Source organism: Talpa europaea, assembly GCF_964194135.1.
Source record: "Talpa europaea genome assembly, chromosome: 9".
NCBI lineage: Eukaryota > Metazoa > Chordata > Mammalia > Eulipotyphla > Talpidae > Talpa > Talpa europaea.
In genome coordinates, this window is record NC_140076.1 from 108738705 (window position 1) to 108753927 (window position 15223).

Genomic DNA, 15223 nt, shown 5'->3' on the forward strand with positions numbered 1-15223 from the left:
TTAGATATGTTGTATTTTCTAAGGAGGCACAAATATATAGTTTGGTACATTTTAATACAAACTTTAACAGTGAAAAAATAATACTAAGTGATCTATAATCATCTAAGATGTTTCTGTGAAAAGGGGAGCAAAAACAGTAATTTAGTAATTTAATGATATCAATTCTCAAGCACTTGGCTTCTAATAAGCATCCCATGAAAAGATACTGGAGATGTGCTGATAAGTACAATATGTCTAGGATGGCCAAGAAGTTTCCAAAGTTTTATGATTTAAATTTCCTAAATACATAGCTAGCAGGCCCATATGCCAGGCAACTATTGATGATGCAAAGAGATCTTTTAGTGGGGTCTTATAACCCCCAATTTTCAACCAGTATTTCTGCTCAGAAATCTTCCAGTGACAATGCCTGACAATATATTACAAATAACAATGAAGCAAGATTTATTTTAAATTTTAGATTTGCCTCAAAATAAGTTAGCTTTCCTTTTAATGCAACACTTAACATAGATGAATTCAGTAGAATGGTTTAAAAAATTAAGGCTCCCCTAAAGAGTTCTAAAGACTAAACTTAAGGCACATATTATAATCTTCATGACACTGTTAAAAGCTAAAATTAACCAAAAAAAAAAAAAAAAAAAAGAAAAGAAAAAAAGACTTCCTTCCCTCATTCTTTGCCAACCATTCCCTCCCTAAAAGGATATGTCATGTTTAATTCAGGCTGCTGGGAAGGAGTGAAACAAAAATCCCATCAATGAACACTTGCCATGATGTCCACACAAATGTCCACATTTGCATTGAGCACCAATGGTGGATTACAGGCCTGCAGAATATTTTAGATATCTTGGGTCACAAGCTGCTCCATTTACTTTTTGGCCCCCTGGCTCAGATTTGATTCTCCTCTTCTTTGGGGCTTCCTTCTGTGATTTTCAGCTCTTGCGATTCTGCTGCATCAATCACTTCTTTTGGTTTGTCAACAATATCTATACTGATCTCCTCCTCTTTATTTTCCTCTTTTTGCTTCTCTGCTTCCTGTTCTTTTGCCAGAAGCCGATAATTGATGCCCATGCAAATGAAGAGATAAATGCCCGCGACAATAAGGATGATGCCACATGCCCAGTAGGTGTACTTGTAGTTTCCAAACTTATCATTGAGATAACCTAAAAGTGTCCAAAAAAAGTTATGTTGGTAAAAGTAAAAAAATTAACTTTCCCAAATAAAACCTAAGGATCCACTCAGAATGATGTCAACCCAATCTTTCAAGAGTCCACAAATGACAAACCAGACTAAAAATGAACTGCTAAAAATGATCTAATCTCTTGTTTATGTCACATTTGATTCTGGATAACCCTACGTATGTGATTTCCAGCAACTTTAAAAAAAAATTAAATTTTGGCAAATTTGAATTTGGAAAGTTCTAGAGATCATTTGGAATTAATCCTCTCAATATGCCATGGAAAAAATTGTTGCTTGAGAAGTTGAGGAGTCTTGCCCAAAGCAATAGCGCTAATTTCAGGCTCCCAAAACAGTGCTGTGGCCTGTAGTCACCTTAGGGTATCTGAGCTTCGGCTTAATGAGGAAAGCATCTGGAGAGTTCCAAAACTCAAGAATAGCCAGAGTGGATACAGGTGACCCAGTGAGAAGGTGAGTTAGGACCTGCCAGAGAGCGGAGGGGACCGTGGACAGGGCGGGACTTGTGCTGGGGGAAAGTGGGCAGATTAGAGAGAAAGAGGTTTAGGAGGTGAAAACTAGCAGGACTTGGATTCTCACTGGACATAGGGAGGCGAGAGGGTGGGGAGTTTTCAAAAGTCAGTACGTCTTTTAAGTCTCCTTCCTTACCACATGATGCCCCATCTCATAAAGCATGAGTCATATCCAGAGGAAGTCCCAATTATTTAATTTTTTTTTTTTTTAAATAGAGGCATGCTTTATTTATTTGTTTGCTGGTTTGTTTGCTTGTTTTGTTTATACATGCACTGGGTACAGTCAGAAGTGCGGGAGGGAGGGTGAGAGAATTCACCAGAGCCAGAGCGGGGAGCAGAGCAGGCAGAAGGACCGAAGTACACTGCTGAGGGGAGCAGCGGGCGGCAGGAGAGGTCTGCGCGCCATGTGGGACCCTCCTCCGTTGGCCGGGGAGCAGCCGGGGATTGAACCGGCGCCGCAGAGGCCACGCGCAGTTTCGCAACCCAGCGCTCAACCGCTGCGCCACCGGGGAGGCCCAGAAGTCCCAATTATTTTACATAATAAACACGTTAAAAGAGAAGTGATTCGGTATTCTCAGAGAAGAACCCATCAGGTCTGACGGTCTCTTACTAGCTGTGTGTGATCTTGGGCAAGTACTTTCCACTTTTAGAAGCTTCTATTTCTTCATTTGGAAAGTGAGGATGGTAACAGTTCTACCTCACAGACTTGTGAGCTATGACTGGATCTCTAAAATCTTGTGGTAGCTATTGTTATTTTAGCTTACTGGGGCCTTTACCCGTTAGCTACTGTTATTTAAATTTTATTACTGAGATAAATGCCACAATTAAAATCACCCACAATATTTTACAAGTGGAATGATATTATACACTTTTATACAATAAACATGTTATTTTTATGATTAGGACATTATATTTTAATAAATACTTAAATTTGCAAGTTTTTCATTCCCCTTTCAACTCAATGCTTCACTTTATTTGATTTTTTTTTAAAGATTTATTTATTTATTTATTTATTTATACAAGCATTGGGTACAGCCAGAAGCGCGGGAGGGTGAGAGAATTCACCAGAGCCAGAGCGGGGAGCAGAGCAAGCAGAAGGACCGAAGTACACTGCTGAGGGGAGCAGCGGGCGGCAGGAGAGGTCTGTGCGCCATGCGGGACCCTCACCTGGCGGGCAGGGATCGAACCAGCGCTGTAGAGGCTGCGGGCGGCTTCACAGCCCAGCGCTTTTAACTGCTGTGCCACCGGGGAGGCCCTCAATGCTTCACTTTAATTCAATTCTATACGTGCCAGCACTGAGGGCACACAAGTGAGGAAGCATTCCCCTCACCGTCAAGTAGGTTGCTGATCTCTACTTTCTGCCACTGTCCTAAAAATCTTCTATTCCAGCCTTCTATGTTAACTTAGCATAGAGGAAAGGAGATATACTATACCTAAAACCCTAACCCACAGAGGTAAGGACACATACTGTACCTAAAACCGGTGGTCCCAGGAGGACAGGACAGCATTCCACAATGGTCACCAACCCCACGGCGCTGGAGAACCTCTGAGCTCCAACGAGGTCCATCAGTGTTTCAAACAATACTGAGCTGAGCCATCCAAATGCAAATCCAAAGAATCCAGCATAGACACAGAACTGAACGTAGGTGGTGGAGAAAGGTACTAGCATATGACACACTCCATTTGCAACACAAGAAGCAGCAAAGTAGTACTGAATTCGAGGTCTTACCCACTTTGTGTTGGCTAAAAGTCCCATAGAAGGTCTGGCTACCATGTCAACAAAAGCCAGAATGGAAAGAAGGAAGGCAGCCTTCTCACTAGGGAAATGTTGACTCTTGCCATAGTTACTAAGAAAGACCAAAGGAGCAAACAGTCCAAAAAACATAAGTACATTTCCAGAGAGGTACAGCAAAAAACCTCTGTGCTTAAATAAGGAAAAGTCCAGGAATTTATTAATTTTTTGGAAGACTGATGGTTTCTCTACTTTGGGGTTTCCTGCAATTAGATCTGTATGTGCATCAGATTTTCCAGCTTCCGGAAAGGACTGTTTAGACTTCTCTTTCCCTGAGCTGCTTGGTGGGGGCCCTATTGGTCGCATCAACGATCCAGCTACACAGCAGTTTAGTAGTAAGCCCCCAAGGATGAGGAAGCTTCCTCTCCAGCCAAAGACATTAAAGAGAACCTGATTGAGGGGGGCCAGGGTAGAGAGGAACACGGGGCTGCCTGCCATAGCCAGTCCATTTGCCAGTGGTCGTTTTTTGTAGAAATACTTGCCAATCATGGTCAGAGCAGGATTCAAGTTGAAGGCAAGCCCAAGGCCTGGGAAGGAGAGGGAAAAAGAGTCATGTACTGTAGTAAATATGAGAAATACATTTGTAATTATCTAGCCAAAGATATTAAAATAAAAGGTATAAATAATTGAAAGGAGACAAAAATCCTCATTAGAGGACATTGTGTAGTAGTAAAAAGTGGGTTCTAAGCCACAGCACCTGCGCCCAAATGTCAACATTGGTGTGGGGCTTAGCACACGGCAGAGCATCTGACTGCAAATGTCAGCTTACCACTTATCGCTGTGTAATGTTGGCCCTCCTGAGGCTGTTTCCTAATTTGTAAAAAAGGCACATAGTAATGTTCTGAGTAAAGCTGTTAGAATGGTGTCTGGCATGTAGTAAGCACTCAGTAAATATTAGTTGTATTATTGTAATATTATTTGAAGGTGAATAATACTTGTCAATCTAGCAAAGTCACCTGAAGGATCAATATTAGAACCAGGGAAGATCCTTAAATAAAGTTATGAAATAGAGAAAACAGTTCTACAATAGAAAATGCAATACAAAATTATTCCATCTACAATGGTACCAAAAACTAAAAAATGTGTGGAGAATTAAAGATCCTACGACACATGCACACACAAAGATTTTGGATAATAAAACACAGCACTATCAAGATGTCAATACTCTCCAAGTGAATACATTAAGTTAATGCAATTCCAATGAAAATGTCAGTGCTATTTCATTTTGGAGATGAGGTAATTGACTCTAAAATATACTTGAAGAACAAACATATGTGCTTCAAACAGTAAATTTTGGGTGGTGCAGTGGAAGGAGTAGGACTAACCACAATGGGTAATTTTTCCTTTCAACACACACATAAAAATATTTTTAATATTTTTAAATCATATTAGTTACTTTAATATTAGTTACTTTAAAATGTGTAAGAATTAGAAATAGAGGTTCACACTTTTTCAGAACAATAGATATTTAAAAACTATAATCATTAGAACAGTATTGCTCTGACTCAAGACAAACACCAAGCAATGAAAGTCAACAGAAAATTCAGGAACAGACTTGAAATATGTAAGAAACAATGTAAGATAAAAGTGACATTCAAAATTTCTGCCTGAAGTGTCACTCAATAAATAGTGCTAGAATAAGTAAACATGCAAACAACTTCTAGATGCTCTCCCAGGCCCCCTCTGATTCCCTGTCAACATATGTTTCAGTTATTCACAGAGGCTTAAACCAATATACCAGAGCAGGTCACTTCCCTATTTCCAACCTGCTAATGGTTTCCTATCCTTAACATTCACCCTGGTCCTCATATCCCTCCTTGATCTCACACCACTTGACCAGTCTCACCCAGAGTGATAAGCATGCTACTGAGATCTCTATTAAAGTAACCTCTTCCGTGAGCCATTACCCTTGTTGACTACCCACTCCTTTCCTGTCAGAACAGTGTTCTGAGACTTTGTAATAACATTTATCACTATCTGATATTTTTCTTATTTATTGATATGCTTATGGTAAGTGCTCTCTGCCTCCCCTCCATGACTTGGCCTGACTTGTGCCCTATCCCCATAATACCTAGAACAGTGGCTAACGTACATGTGGTTGCTGCTCAATAAATGTTTGAGCAAATGAACAAACTATTTCTAAGAATAGTATCCCAGGCAGGTACAGAAAAGACTGAGTTTTGTATACCTGATAATAACAGATATTTAATGGGGAAAAAGACTAAAATCAAAAATTCTTTTCAAACAAAATTCAACAGCAAAAAATTGAGAACAGATACTTATATAATTTATGTTCACAGCAGCATTATTCACAATAGCTAGAAGGTGTAGCAACTCAGGTGTCCACAGAATGGACAAATAAATGTGATATATGCACATACAGCGGAATATTAACCTTAAAAAGGAATGACATTCTGACATATGAACTTTGAAGACATTATACTAGCCACAAAAAGAGAGGTATTTAGAGTCATCAGATTCACAGAGACAAAGCAGAATGGCGGTTTGCTGATTAATGGATAGAGAATTCAGTTTTGCCATATACAAGACTCTGGAGATAGATGGTGGTGATGGTTGCACAAAAACATGAACACAATACCGCTAAACTGAACACTTATAAATGGTTAACATAGTAAATTCTATTTATGTGTTTACCAAATTAAATACGAGAACATTAATTTGGAAATATAATCATGTCTTCTGGAAAGAGATAATAATTTAATGTGTCAAGTTATTGTACATTATTCTTAAATCAATAAGAAAATGAATACACAAAAATGGTAAATATTTTGTAAAACAAAAACAAAACACATACATAGTTACAAACATAACAATATTTACTCTCCTAATAGTTAAAGAGATCCAAACTAAAACCAGGAGATACTGGTTCACTGGTTCAACCAGGAACAGTTACAAAAGCAAATATTCCATTGTTATAAAGCATCTATCCTCGCTCATATATTCTGGTGGATTTATAAATGAGTATAGCCTTTCTAGAGGGCAATTTTGTTTTAATGTATTTTATTATTTTTTTTTATTTTAAGTTTTTTTTTTTTTTTTTTAATAGAGGCATGCTTTATTTATTTGTTTGCTGGTTTGTTTGTTTTGTTTTTGTTTATACAAGCACTGGGTACAGTCAGAAGCGCGGGAGGGTGAGAGAATTCACCAGAGCCAGAGCGGGGAGCAGAGCAGGCAGAAGGGCCGAAGGACACTGCTGAGGGGAGCAGCGGGTGGCAGGAGAGGTCTGCGCGCCGTGCGGGACCCTCCTCCGGTGGCCGGGGAGCAGCCGGGGATTGAACCGGCGCCGCAGAGGCCGCGGGCAGCTTCGCAACCCAGCGCTCAACCGCTGCGCCACCGGGGAGGCCCTGTTTTAATGTATTTTAAAAAAGCAAAGCAGTTCCACTTTTACAAATTTATCCTAATATCATTGTAATCAATACTGCTTAATAGTAAAAAATGTGGAAAACAAAAACCCTAAATATTCAACAATTAACTAAGTCACTGTTCAAATAAAAATTGGGATCCTTATATAATGGAAAAAGAGATTTTAAATGTTATTTCTATCAGAATATTCAATGTCATGGACAGATGGACATGATATACTGCTAATTAAAAAAAATAGTTACAAAAATACATCATCTGATATTTTTCCTAAGAAATAGTCATACTTTTTAATATACTAGGGATATATAGATAAAAGTCTGGAAGGATATATATGTTGACATGTGAAGTAATATACTGGATTGTGAATATATGAGTAACACTTATGATACTCATCAGCAATTCATTATCTTAATTTGGCTATTAATAAAAGCAAGGAAGGGATTATCAAGTGGATCCTCTCTCTCTCAGTAATGTATTGCAATACTCTTATCAGATCATTTCTGCCTTATGTTGAATACTCTCCTGCTCCAATAGAAGCCCATGGCTCACAGGAAGAAGTAATGAGAGAATAATAACCAACAACCACTCTTGCTACACTATGGGACACGTTTTATCTATCGCCACTGACTGTTCTTGGGACAAGGGACAAAATGATCTCTTCAGTTCATTCATTCATTCATTCAACATTGAACACTTACCATATGACAGCAATTTCTTTAAAAGTTTGCTTTTCTTTTTAACGTACTTACAGTTCTTCAAAATGATAAATAATTTCTTTTCTTTTCTTTCTTTTTTTTTTTTTTTTTGGGTGGGACCCTCCCGGCAGCCGGGGAACGAACCTGCACTGCAGAGGCTGAGGGCAGCCTCGCAGCCCAGCGCTCAACCGCTGTGCCACCAGGGGAGGCCCGGTAATTTCTATAAGTAACTTCACTTGAGATTTCAAAGATGAATATGGGTAAATATCAAATAGCCAGCAATAAATTAATGCTAAAAAATGAACAATAGTAACTCACCTCCAATGACTCCGACACACACATAAAGTCCCTGTACAGTGTTACAGAAAGAAGCTGCAATCAAGCCACAGCCTGACAAGCATCCACCAGCCATCATGATGGGACGACTGCCGTATTTATTCACCAGGACACTGCTGATGGGACCTAGGAGATAACTGAGACTTAGTAGTACAGAGGAAAGGAACTACTCCCCCACATTTACCCAAAGCATTAATGACAGGAAATGACAGGTCCTTCAAAATAAACACAACAAAAGGCAACGGGAAGAAGATGGCTTTCAATAATGACTTCACAGTCATAGATATGAATACGGGAAAATAAAGATACTAAAAATCATTATTGTGTATCTCCTTCTCCCACCCCAAATGTTAGAAATTTATTTATTTAAGCTACTTTGTTATACAGAAAGTAAAAAATACTGTTATAATCTTGGTGTACCTGGTAGTCAGTCACATATTGTTGACTCCCTAACCACAACTATCCACCCTACGGCAAGTTCTTACACAGAAACTTAACAAATCTTAAAATTTTGTTGAGGAGACGTCCCCAAGTGTAATGGTGGATTTCCAAGCAGGACTAAATGGAGGAAGACAGACTGTCACAGGGATTCTCTGGCTCTCTTTTTGGATGGGTGGGTGTCTTGGGGTTTATATCACAGCTGCTGTTTCCTGCTGTTAAGCAGCTATCAAATCCATGTGAGCACTCTAGCCAATACCGAACACTTCTTTTTTTGCTCTTGATTTGGGTTTTATTTTTAATTTTTTTTAAACAATATTTTCTCCCCCCCACCCCCTCAGGTTGAGATGATTTGGGGTCTTAATCATGTTATCCTTCATCATCTGTTTCTCTCTCCCCCTTTACACAATTCCCACTTTCTTCCTGCTCATAATCATATCTTCATCAACCTCTTCTGTCCAAATTCATCATCTTCGCTGGCTTGTCCTCCACCTGTGCTACATCTTAGTTTCATCTTCCTTCCCATCACACTCTTCCTCCTCACCAGCATCATCCTCTCCTCCATATCATCATTCTCTTGATCTACACCATCTGCCTGGCATTGGAGTCAGGGACTACACTAGCTTCTGTAGAAGCCACACAGCACAGTCAGCGGGGGCAGAAGCATGAAGACGCTGGCTCAGCAGTCCTTCAGATCAATAACTTCACAGCTGAACAGGCTTTTCAGACATAACCACGTCTAGCCCTCCAAAGAGTCTACTGTCACTGAGTTCATTTAGGTCATTTGGGGAGATTTAAAACATTATTAAAGTACTCTAAATTCATAAATTCAGTTGTTAAAGCCTCAGTTCTCCCGTGATTTGACTTGCAGTTCCCTAGGCCAAGATCTGAACCAGGTGCTGTGGTCTGCTATCTCAGCTCCAAGTGCATCCCCCTCTTCATGTCCATGGGTCTTCTTCCCCCTCTTCAAACTTAACTTTCCTGGCAAGTGCAAAAAGAGAGAAGGTATCCTGGCTTGCGTGGAGAGAGACATAGGAAGGAATCTGTCTTCGCCCAGCAAAGGTGGTGGCCTGGTCCTAGGTAGTGGGCAGTGTGAAGACAGGCAAGAGGAGCCCCTGGAGCCCAGGAGCTAAGTTACTCAAGAGTGGAAAGAAATCCGAGGGGAGGGCCTCCCCGGTGGCGCAGCGGTTGAGCGCTGGGTTGCGAAGCTGCCCGCGGCCTCTGCGGCGCCGGTTCGATCCCCGGCTGCTCCCCGGCCACCGGAGGAGGGTCACGCATGGCGCGCAGACCTCTCCTGCCGCCCGCTGCTCCCCTCAGCAGTGTACTTCGGTCCTTCTGCCTGCTCTGCCTCCCGCTCTGGCTCTGGTGAATTCTCTCACCCTCCCGTGCTTCTGACTGTACCCAGTGCATGTATAAACAAAACAAACAAACAAACAAATAAATAAAACATGTCTCTATTAAAAACAAAACAAAACAAAACAAAAAGAAATCCGAGGGGAAGGGGGACCAGAGTGCTGCGCTGGTCTCACTACCCCATCCCCACAGTAAGTCTAGTTACTATCCATCACCATTCGTAATCATAATTTTTTTTTTCTTGTGGTGACTTAAGATATCTCTTTGCAACTTTCAAATATGCAATTCTGCCATTACTAACTATAGGTAATATGCTATATTTACAGTCCCCTGCCTTATTAAGACTACTTTAAAAACACAAAGAATGGGGCCTTCTGGTGGCACAGCGGGTTGAGCGTAGCTCCGTGAAGCTGTCCGCACAGCCTCTGCAGCATGGGTTAGATTCCCGGACGGCCAGGGAGCAATCCACATGGCTCAGCAGACCTCTCCTATCTTGCCTGCTGCTCCCCTCAGCAGTGTTTTCAGTCGCCTGCCTGTTCTGCTCCCCGCTCTGTCTCTGGTGAATTCTCTCACCCTCCCGCGCCTCTGGCCTGAACCCCAGTTCTTGTGTAAATAAATAAATCTTTAAAGAAAAAAACATAGAATGTACATATTCAGACTATACTTTTGATCTATTTCCATAAACACTACAGAAAATGCTATTCAGCGTTGTAGTATGGTATACTGAGATTACAAAGATAGGCTCTAGCCTAACAGGGAATCCAAATTCAAATTATATAATGAATATATATGTATGTATGCAAGAAGGCATAAAAGCTTTGGATATTCTAGTGTTTCAGAGGACCAAGTCTATCTCTCAGATTCAGTTAATAAGTGGCTGCCAGAGGAGACTTCAGGCTCAATCAGGGATATGAATAAAAAAGTTTTCATTGACCTTCCAAGTTATTTCTGAAAAATATTAGGCCACAGATGATTTGGAAATAATCTGAATTTTATAGCTGGCATAAAATGAAAAACATGAAATACTGAAAATTCATTAAATATTTCCATTAATGACAACATTTTCTATAGTTAGAATCACAGGGATCAAAATAAAGGCACAGGGCCTCCCCGGTGGCGCAGCGGTTGAGCGCTGGGTTGCGAAGCTTCCCGCGGCCTCTGCGGCACCGGTTCGATCCCCGGCTGCTCCCCGGCCACTGGAGGAGGATCCCACATGGTGCGCAGACCTCTCCTGCCACCCGCTGCTCCCCTCAGCAGTGTACTTCAGTCCTTCTGCCTGCTCTGCTCCCCACTCTGGCTCTGGTGAATTCTCTCACCCTCCCGCGCTTCTGACTGTACCCAGTGCATGTATAAACAAAACAAACAAACAAATAAATAAATAAACATGCCTCTATAAAAAAAAAAAAAAAAACAAAATAAAGGCACAGTGTTTTACCCTGTGAAGTGGAAATTAATGCTGTCATTTGCAGTATTTTAAATTCTAGACTTGTAGTGTTAAATAACATTCTGTGGAACTGAAATACATAAATTTACACTTTCAGGTTAAAAAAGGAAAAACTTAAATAACAAACCAGGAGTAGACAACTGAAATCTGATAAAAATTATACTTAAACTATATCATCAGATTATATCATCTGTACCAAAGCACAAAAACAAACAAAAAGCAAAACAAAAAACTTAACCACTCATATCTCAAATATATTAGTATTCATGCACAAATTAAAATGATAATTCTTAGGGGACAAATCATTTTCATGTCAATAAAAACCATTTAAGAAAAATTCTGCTGCAAGACTCATGATAGGCAATTTGTCTTTCAGTTATTTTAGGACAGCTGGCCCTAATTAGCTATCATTAAAAATAGAGAGGTACGATTCATTACAGTCCTATTCTAGCACAAACTCAGAGAAATGTGCTAGTTAACTCTGGGTAAGGACAAAGAAGAAATTGTTTTCCCAAAGGAAGTGTCATGTGCAGTTAGTACAACTGACCTCACTCACTTTTCATGCAAAGTGCAAGGGGCTCTCAAATTCTTTGGCAACATGTGACAATTTGGTTTGCAGTCAGCTTAAAGAGACACAGAGCACTGGAGAACCTCTGGATATTTATTTTTATTTATTTTATTTTTTTTAATTAATTTTTTTTTAAGATTTATTTTATTTATTTATACAAGCACTGGGTACAGTCAGAAGCGCGGGAGGGTGAGAGAACTCACCAGAGCCAGAGCCGGGAGCAGAGCAGGCAGAAGGACTGAAGCACACTGCTGAGAGGAGCAGCGGGCGGCAGGAGAGGTCTGCGCGCCATGTGGGACCCTCGCCCTGCAGCCGGGGATCGAACTGGTGCTGCAGAGGCTGCAGGCAGCTTCGTGGCCCAGCGCTCAACCACTGCGCCACCAGGAGAGGCCCTATTTATTTTTATTTTTTAAAGATTTATTTATTTATGCATACAAGAACTGGGGTATAGGCCAGAGGTGCAGAGACTGAGAAAATTCACCAGAGACAGAACAGGCAGACTGATTGAAATACACTGCTGAGGGGAGCAGTGGGCGAGACAGGAGAGGTCTGCTGTACCATGTGGGTAGCTCTATGGCCAGGGATCGAACTTGTGCAGAGGCTGCGGATAGCTTCATAGTGCTGTTCTTAACCCCTTGCACCACCAGGGAGGCCCCTCTGGATAATGTTTATACCAATTTCTTCAAGCTATCATAGTCAAAACCTGGTTGGAAATTCTGGCAAATGGAGTTTAAAGCCTGCAAAGTCCCTTTTGATTTCCCTGAACTTAAAAAAATACTACAATCTAACACCATGCTCTTTAAAAAGCACTTAACAGACAAAACTGACATATGTTCAAAAGTTAAAAGGCACAGAAATATATATAGTGGGGGGAAAAACTCTTCCCTGCCATCTAGTTTCTCTTTCTCTAAAGCAACAAGATCACTAGTTTCTTCTGTGTGATGAAATTATCTACTTAAATTTTGACTTCAACTATTTATTCCTGTTTCATATATTTATGTTATTGTCCCAACAGAATGATAAACTTCTCAATGGCAGGGACCAAGCTCTCTCACTTGGAACAACTAGCCCAGCTGCAGAATATGTGCTCAATAAATATTGGTTGAATCTGCTATCTGCTTAGAAAGGGCCAAAGTATTTACAGTTGAAAAATAGGAACTTTATATTGGCTATTAAAGAGCTATATGTGAAAATAATCTGTGTACTAAACTGACAACAAAAACAAGATTAACAGAAGTGAAGACTTAGCTAAATAAACAACATGAAACACTGACAATCCCAGTAAATAAATATGCTTGTCCTTAGAATTCCTGCTAAGCAACTATATATTTTAGGTTTCTATTTTAGTTATATAAGTAATATAGATTTTTATTCACGTGTTGAATTGTGAATTATCTTCGAAGGTGAAATAAACTTTAAACTTTATTTTGAATGATTTTAAATAAGCAACTTACTATCCACATTCCTACACACCAAAGGGGAGGGAAATGAGAAATTTAAGTTCAGAGTACAGGTGAAAGCTTTCAGAACTCATAACATCACAAGGAACAAGGGGAAAAGTTTATTCAGTTCTTTAATTCTAAAGCCATGAAAAGATTTTACTTAATACTTTTTTTTTTACTTAATACTTTATGCTATTCAGGTTTGACTAATTGTTGCAACATCCATTTTATAAAATCTGTATTCATATTGTATCTCAATAGTCCAGTAGAGAGCAACGAGAAAAATCAGGTGTGCACATGTGATTTTTCTGAGCTTTTTTAAGCTCAATGAATCTGAGTTGTTCTTCACAATTTTTCATTCTGTCTCAGAATACTACAATAGCACAAACAGCAAAAGTGGTCATTGTTGAAGGGAATGAAAAATGTGACTCTAAATATAAAGCTTCGAGAAATAATGTTTTTGAAACAGCTCACTAAATATGACAGATTAAAAAAGTTACCTCAAACTAAGCCTCTGGTACTTAAAAATTTTAAAAGCAGGCTGTAGTGGGAACTTACCTCCGGCATACATGACAGCCAGCATAGTAGAGGATATCCAAGACACTTCACTACTTGTAGCATTGAATATCTCTTCAATTTCTTTGAAGAACACAGTAATAGATTTGGCAAATGCGTAAGAGAAGCCAATGGAAATGAAAGCTCCAACTATCACTGCCCAGCCCCATCCTCCATCTGGGGGGGTGTATCCAACTGGACCTCCAACTGCTGGGGGCATTTTAAGTGTAGATGAATTCTAAAATACAGTTCAAATCCAAATATCTAAAAGACACAAAATTTTAAAAATAGGTTAACAATAAATCACTCCCACCTATTATCCCCAACCACAAAGTACTACCGCCCTTTAAACCAAGTCTCAAGTAACAGTATTTTTTTTAAAGGATCATTATTTATTTTTGCCTAGAAGAACTGGGGTGTAGCCAGAGATGCAGGGGGTGAGAGGACTCACCAGAGACAGAGTGGGGAGCAGAACAGGCACAGTGACTGAAATACACTGCTGAGGGGAGCAGTGGGTGAGACAGGAGAGGTCTGCTGTGCCATATGTGGTTTAGCTCCCTGCCCAGGGATCAGACTCAGTCCTCATTGGTGACAGCACTGAGACTTAACCCCTAGGCTACCAGGGAGGCCCAATAGTATTGTTTTTCAATGTTACTTATCACTTAGAAGGTAATGCCTATTATTCTCTAAAGATATCAGCAGAAAGAGTCTTGGAGTCATGGTATTGCCCATAGTGTTTAGTAGCTTAAAGGAAAATAGCCTCTCACCATTTAAGAAACCATAGATGAAATACATCCTTTTCAATATATGTAGCCTTTATAGTTGCTTCAGAAAGAATTAAATACATCAGAATCAACCTAACCAAGGAGGTTAAAGATCTATACAATGAGAATTACGAGACATTACTAAAGAACTTCAATAGTGATATAAAGAGATGGAAGAATAATCCATGCTCATGAATGGGGACAATCAATACAATCAAAATGATCACCCTGCTCAAACGATATGCAATTTTAAAGTAATCCCCATCAAAATATGTTTTATATGGAATCATAAAAAGCCTCAAATTGTAAAAAAAAAAAAAAAAAAAAAAAACAACCCTGAGAAAAATGAAGAGAAATGGAGGTATCCTAATTACTTGACTTTAAACTTTACTATAAGGCAATTAAAATTACATTTGCACAGTGAAACAGAATCAAGAGCCCAGGAATAAATCCATGCACACACCAGTACCTCATATGATAAAGAATCCATGACCACAAATGGGGGAAAGACAGTCTCTTTAACAAATGGTGCTGGGGGGCCTCCCTGGTGGCGCAACGGTTGAGGGCTGGGTTGCGAAGCTGCCCGCAGCCTCTGCGGCACCGGTTCGATCCCCGGCTGCTCCCCGGGCACTGGAGGAGGGTCTCACATGGCGCGCAGACCTCTCCTGCTGCCCCCTGCTCCCCTCAGCAGTGTGCTTCGGTCCTTCTGCCTGCTCTGCTCCCGGCTCTGGCTCTGGTGGGTTCTCTCACCC

General features: G+C 40.2%; 1 protein-coding gene across 1 annotated transcript; it reads right to left on the reverse strand.

Moving 5' to 3' along the window:
• Nucleotides 1–882: 882 nt before the first annotated feature.
• Nucleotides 883–13927, reverse strand: LOC311176821 (monocarboxylate transporter 1-like; the record flags this gene model as incomplete). Its single annotated transcript, XM_084242460.1, has 4 exons — nucleotides 883–1157; nucleotides 3174–4019; nucleotides 7890–8033; nucleotides 13711–13927. The coding sequence occupies 4 exons, from the start codon at nucleotides 13925–13927 to the stop codon at nucleotides 883–885; spliced, it is 1482 nt and encodes a 493-aa protein (XP_084098586.1).
• Nucleotides 13928–15223: the final 1296 nt, after the last annotated feature.